Source organism: Entelurus aequoreus, linkage group LG13 (assembly GCF_033978785.1).
Source record: "Entelurus aequoreus isolate RoL-2023_Sb linkage group LG13, RoL_Eaeq_v1.1, whole genome shotgun sequence".
Classification (NCBI taxonomy): Eukaryota; Metazoa; Chordata; class Actinopteri; order Syngnathiformes; family Syngnathidae; genus Entelurus; species Entelurus aequoreus.
The window spans coordinates 59,815,198-59,822,019 of NC_084743.1; the positions used below are offsets into that span (position 1 = coordinate 59,815,198).

At 29.1% G+C, this 6,822-nt stretch overlaps 1 protein-coding gene across 1 annotated transcript in view; it reads right to left on the reverse strand.

Annotated features, from left to right (window-relative positions):
• The window catches only part of LOC133663544 (cGMP-inhibited 3',5'-cyclic phosphodiesterase 3A-like), a 72,190-nt gene extending 65,594 nt beyond the window's left edge, over positions 1 to 6,596 (reverse strand). The window contains exon 1 of the mRNA XM_062068093.1: positions 6,496 to 6,596. Coding sequence (XP_061924077.1) covers positions 6,496 to 6,561 — 66 coding nt within the window. The 5' untranslated portion in view covers positions 6,562 to 6,596. The remainder of the gene's footprint in view (positions 1 to 6,495) is intronic.
• Between the last annotated feature and the right edge of the window lie 226 nt (positions 6,597 to 6,822).

The following is a 6,822-nucleotide window of genomic DNA, read 5'->3' on the forward strand; positions in this document are numbered from 1 at the left end:
TCACCACTTTAGTCGTAATTCTTGCGCCTAAAAAAGTTCTCAATGACTTTAGCTTCAGACTTCTTCTGTTTTTTTTATATAAATAAACTAATTTAAGAATGAATATTTGTCTTAAATGAATTACAGTGCAAATGAAAATAAAGCTTCACAACTTTAGTCATAATTGTTGCCCTTAAGAAATTTTTCTATGACTTTAGCTTCAGACTTCTTCTGTTTGTTTGATATAAATCAAGTCATTTAAGAATGAATATTTTTCTTAAATAAATTACAGTGCAAATGAAAATATAGCGTCACCACTTTAGTCGTAATTCTTGCGCTTAAAAAAACTTCTCTATGACTTTAGCTTCAGACTTCTTCTGTTTGTTTGATATAAATAAACTAATTTAAGAATGAATATTTTTCTTAAATAAATTACAGTGCAAATGAAAATATAGCGTCACCACTTTAGTCGTAATTCTTGCGCCTAAAAAAGTTCTCAATGACTTTAGCTTCAGACTTCTTCTGTTTGTTTGATATAAATAAACTAATTTAAGAATGAATATTTTTCTTAAATGAATTACAGTGCAAATGAAAATAAAGCTTCACAACTTTAGTCATAATTTTTGCCCTTAAGAAATTTTTCTATGACTTTAGCTTCAGACTTCTTCCGTTTGTTTGATATAAATCAAGTCATTTAAGAATTAATATTTTTCTTAAATAAATTACAATGCAAATGAAAATAAAGCTTCACCACTTCAGTCATAATTTTTGCCCTTAAGAAACTTTTCTATGACTTTGGCTTTAGACTTCTTCTGTTTGTTTGATATAAATAAACTAATTTAAGAATGAATATTTTTCTTAAATAAATTACAGTGCAAATGAAAATATAGCGTCACCACTTTAGTCGTAATTCTTGCGCCTAAAAAAGTTCTCAATGACTTTAGCTTCAGACTTCTTCTGTTTTTTTTATATAAATAAACTAATTTAAGAATGAATATTTGTCTTAAATGAATTACAGTGCAAATGAAAATAAAGCTTCACAACTTTAGTCATAATTTTTGCCCTTAAGAATTTTTTCTATGACTTTAGCTTCAGACTTCTTCTGTTTGTTTGATATAAATCAAGTCATTTAAGAATTAATATTTTTCTTAAATGAATTAAAGTTCAAATGAAAATATAGCGTCACCACTTAAGTCATAATTCTTGCGCTTAAAAAACTTCTCAATGACTTTAGCTTCAGGCTTCTTCTGTTTGTTTGATATAAATCAAGTAATTTAAGAATGAATATTTTTCTTAAATAAATTACAGTGCAAATGAAAATATAGCGTCACCACTTTAGTCGTAATTCTTGCGCTTAAAAAAACTTCTCTCTGACTTTAGCTTCAGACTTCTTCTGTTTGTTTGATATAAATAAACTAATTTAAGAATGAATATTTTTCTTAAATAAATTACAGTGCAAATGAAAATATAGCGTCACCACTTTAGTCGTAATTCTTACGCCTAAAAAAGTTCTCAATGACTTTAGCTTCAGACTTCTTCTGTTTGTTTGATATAAATAAACTAATTTAAGAATGAATATTTTTCTTAAATGAATTACAGTGCAAATGAAAATAAAACTTCACAACTTTAGTCATAATTTTTGCCCTTAAGAAATGTTTCTATGACTTTAGCTTTAGACTTCTTCTGTTTGTTTGATACAAATCAAGTCATTTAAGAATTAATATTTTTCTTAAATGAATTAAAGTGCAAATGAAAATATAGCGTCACCACTTAAGTCGTAATTCTTGCGCTTAAAAAACTTCTCAATGACTTTAGCTTCAGGCTTCTTCTGTTTGTTTGATATAAATCAAGTAATTTAAGAATGAATATTTTTCGTAAATAAATTACAGTGCAAATTAAAATATAGCGTCACCACTTTAGTCGTAATTTTTGCGCCTAAAAAAGTTCTCAATGACTTTAGCTTCAGAATTCTTCTGTTTGTTTGATAAAAATAAACTAATTTAAGAATGAATATTTTTCTTAAATGAATTACAGTGCAAATGAAAATAAAGCTTCACAACTTTAGTCATAATTTTTGCCCTTAAGAATTTTTTCTATGACTTTAGCTCCAGACTTCTTCTGTTTGTTTGATATAAATCAAGTAATTTAAGAATGAATATTTTTCTTAAATAAATTACAGTGCAAATGAAAATATAGCGTCACCACTTTAGTCGTAATTCTTGTGCTTAAAAAAACTTCTCTATGACTTTAGCTTCAGACTTCTTCTGTTTGTTTGATATAAATAAACTAATTTAAGAATGAATATTTTTCTTAATTAAATTACAGTGCAAACGAAAATATAGCGTCACCACTTTAGTCGTAATTCTTGCGCCTAAAAAAGTTCTCAATGACTTTAGCTTCAGACTTCTTCTGTTTTTTTTATATAAATAAACTAATTTAAGAATGAATATTTGTCTTAAATGAATTACAGTGCAAATGAAAATAAAGCTTCACAACTTTAGTCATAATTTTTGCCCTTAAGAAATGTTTCTATGACTTTAGCTTCAGACTTCTTCTTTTTGTTTGATATAAATCAAGTCATTTAAGAATTAATATTTTTCTTAAATAAATTACAATGCAAATGAAAATAAATCTTCATCACTTCAGTCATAATTTTTGCCCTTAAGAAACTTTTCTATGACTTTAGCTTTAGACTTCTTCTGTTTGTTTGATATAAATCAAGTCATTTAAGAATTAATATTTTTCTTAAATGAATTAAAGTGCAAATGAAAATATAGCGTCACCACTTAAGTCGTAATTCTTGCGCTTAAAAAACTTCTGTGTGACTTTAGGTTCAGATTTCTTCTGTTTGTTTGATATAAATAAACTAATTTAAGAATGAATATTTTTCTTAAATAAATTACAGTGCAAATGAAAATATAGCGTCACCACTTTAGTCTATTTTCTTGCGCCTAAAAAAGTTCTCAATGACTTTAGCTTCAGACTTCTTCTGTTTTTTTGATATAAATAAACTAATTTAAGAATGAATATTTGTTTTAAATGAATTACAGTACAAATGAAAATAAAGCTTCACCACTTTAGTCGTAATTCTTCCGCCTAAAAAAGTTCTCAATGAGTTTAGCTTCAGACTTCTTCTGTTTGTTTGATACAAATAAAATAATTTAAGAATGAATATTTTTCTTAAATAAATTACAGTGCAAATGAAAATATAGCGTCACCACTTTAGTCGTAATTTTTGCGCCTAAAAAAGTTCTCAATGACTTTAGCTTCAGAATTCTTCTGTTTGTTTGATAAAAATAAACTAATTTAAGAATGAATATTTTTCTTAAATGAATTACTGTGCAAATGAAAATAAAGCTTCACAACTTTAGTCATAATTTTTGCCCTTAAGAATTTTTTCTATGACTTTAGCTCCAGACTTCTTCTGTTTGTTTGATATAAATCAAGTAATTTAAGAATGAATATTTTTCTTAAATAAATTACAGTGCAAATGAAAATATAGCGTCACCACTTTAGTCGTAATTCTTGCGCTTAAAAAAACTTCTCCATGACTTTAGCTTCAGACTTCTTCTGTTTGTTTAATATAAATAAACTAATTTAAGAATGAATATTTTTCTTAAATAAATTACAGTGCAAGTGAAAATATAGCGTCACCACTTTAGTCGTAATTCTTGCGCCTAAAAAAGTTCTCAATGACTTTAGCTTCTGACTTCTTCTGTTTGTTTGATATAAATACACTAATTTAAGAATGAATATTTTTCTTAAATGAATTACAGTGCAAATGAAAATAAAGCTTCACAACTTTAGTCATAATTTTTGCCCTTAAGAAATGTTTCTATGACTTTAGCTTTAGACTTCTTCTGTTTGTTTGATATAAATCAAGTCATTTAAGAATTAATATTTTTCTTAAATGAATTAAAGTGCAAATGAAAATATAGCGTCACCACTTAAGTCGTAATTCTTGCGCTTAAAAAACTTCTCAATGACTTTAGCTTCAGGCTTCTTCTGTTTGTTTGATATAAATAAACTAATTTAAGAATGAATATTTTTCTTAAATAAATTACAGTGCAAATGAAAATATAGCGTCACCACTTTAGTCGTAATTCTTGCGCCTAAAAAAGTTCTCAATGACTTTAGCTTCAGACTTCTTCTGTTTGTTTGATATAAATAAACTAATTTAAGAATGAATATTTTTCTTAAATGAATTACAGTGCAAATGAAAATAAAGCTTCACAACTTTAGTCATAATTTTTGCCCTTAAGAATTTTTTCTATGACTTTAGCTTCAGAATTCTTCTCTTTGTTTGATATAAATCAAGTCATTTAAGAATGAATATTTTTCTTAAATAAATTACAATGCAAATGAAAATAAAGCTTCATCACTTCAGTCATAATTTTTGCCCTTAAGAAACTTTTCTATGACTTTAGCTTTAGACTTCTTCTGTTTGTTTGATATAAATAAACTAATTTAAGAATGAATATTTTTCTTAAATAAATTACAGTGCAAATGAAAATATAGCGTCACCACTTTAGTCGTAATTATTGCGCCTAAAAAAGTTCTCAATGACTTTAGCTTCAGACTTCTTCTGTTTGTTTAATATAAATACACTAATTTAAGAATGAATATTTTTCTTAAATAAATTACAGTGCAAATGAAAATAAAGCTTCACAACTTTAGTCATAATTTTTGCCCTTAAGAAATTTTTCTATGACTTTAGCTTCAGACTTCTTCTCTTTGTTTGATATAAATCAAGTCATTTAAGAATTAATATTTTTCTTAAATAAATTACAATGCAAATGAAAATAAAGCTTCATCACTTCAGTCATAATTTTTGCCCTTAAGAAACTTTTCTATGACTTTAGCTTTAGACTTCTTCTGTTTGTTTGATATAAATCCAGTCATTTAAGAATTAATATTTTTCTTAAATGAATTAAAGTGCAAATGAAAATATAGCGTCACCACTTTAGTCGTAATTCTTGCGCTTAAAAAAACTTCTCTATGGCTTTAGCTTCAGACTTCTTCTGTTTGTTTGATATAAATAAACTAATTTAAGAATGAATATTTTCCTTAAATGAATTACAGTGATGCGTAAGATACTAATGAAAGTAGTTTATTTGCTGATATGGAGGTGATTATTATTAACTTAGAGGAGCGGCTCCACACTGTGTACGGAGACACATCATTAGCTGCTAGCCGCCTGTGAGCGGGGGGAATAAAACTGGTGTCAGCCAGATGGGATCGGCTTTAAAAGACGATATCGTGCTTTTTAATTTAAATCATCTGATACTGGTCAGTGGGCGATTGATTGGCACATCCCTAGGAAAAAGTAATAATAGTAAGAGAGTTTAGGTGTTAGCAAAGGATGGCAAATGAAGATACTCAAAGCAGTCCAGATGTTTCCTTCTTCTATCTCCAAAGAGGCAACAAACCAAGCAAAAGAGCTGACGTGACGCTTTTTTTTCTCGCCCATCTGCCTCACCCTCAGGCTCCTGTGCCACTCTGCTGGTATCTGTGCCCAATTTGTACCCTCGCTGGACATTTATTCATGTGTTTATATGTCCGGCGAATGTCCATCTTGCTATTTTCATCCACGGTCGCGTAAGAACTAGCTCAGATGCTAACACAGAGCAGACAAACAAGTTAAGCAAAAAGGCTTAACCATGTTTTAATATGAACAATACAAGTTGGAATTCATGTTTAACTGCAGCAAGGATGGGTACAAATACACCGTATCGGTACAAATTCACATTTGTACCGATACGGTACCGATTACTGATACCTGGGAACCCATACTGGTACTCAACGGTAACAATATTCAATCAAAAAGGCAAAAAAAAAAAAAACAGCGTTCAGAGGCATCTAAAACTGTGTATGAAACAAAAGTCGTTTTCACTGGGGGCCACATCGCAGTTACGTTTGGCCCCAGAGGGCCAATTCTGACAGTGAATACTATTATTATACTATGTTTTAATGCATTTTATTAGTAGATTTTTTTTAAACTGAAATGTTAAAAATACTATGTTAAGTTGCAATAATTTCACCTCAAAATGTAGTGTATATTACTGCAAATGGAAAAACAGTGCTGCTGTTTTTATGGTCAAAAAAAGGCAGCTCAGTTGCCAGAATTTTACTGTAAAATTTACTTCTTTTTTTTTTTTAATGTAAATTTAAAAAAATTTGGTTTTACAGTAACACACGCAGACACATACCAGGGGTCGGCAACCCAAAATGTTGAAAGAGCCATATTGGACCAAAAATACAAAAACAAATCTGTCTAGAGCCTCAAAAAATTAAAAGCCATATTACATATAGTGTGTCATGAGATATAAATTGAATTAAGAGGACTTAAAGGAAACTAAATGAGCTCCAATATAGCTACAAATGAGGCATAATGATGCAATATGTACATATAGCTAGCCTAAATAGCATGTTAGCATCGATTAGCTTGCAGTCATGCAGTGACCAAATATGCCCGATTAGCACTCCACACAAGTTAATAACATCAACAAAACTCACCTTTGTGCATTCACGCACAACGCTAAAAGTTTGGTGGACAAAATGAGACAGAAAAAGAAGTGGCATAAAACACGTCCTAGGAAGTCGGAGAATGTTATAAACGTAAACAAACTACGGTGGGTTCAAGGACCGCCAAAATTAGTAGGACAAAACGGTGCTCGCCAAATACTCGAATCAGGAAAGCATGTTTAATATAAACAGTGTACTTTATAAAAAATTAGGGGGGTTTGTGTCATGTTTGTCCTCCTACAGAAACCATATTAACACAAAAAATATGTTTTTTTCCCCTAATCTTTTTCAATTTTTCATACATTTTTGCAAAATCTC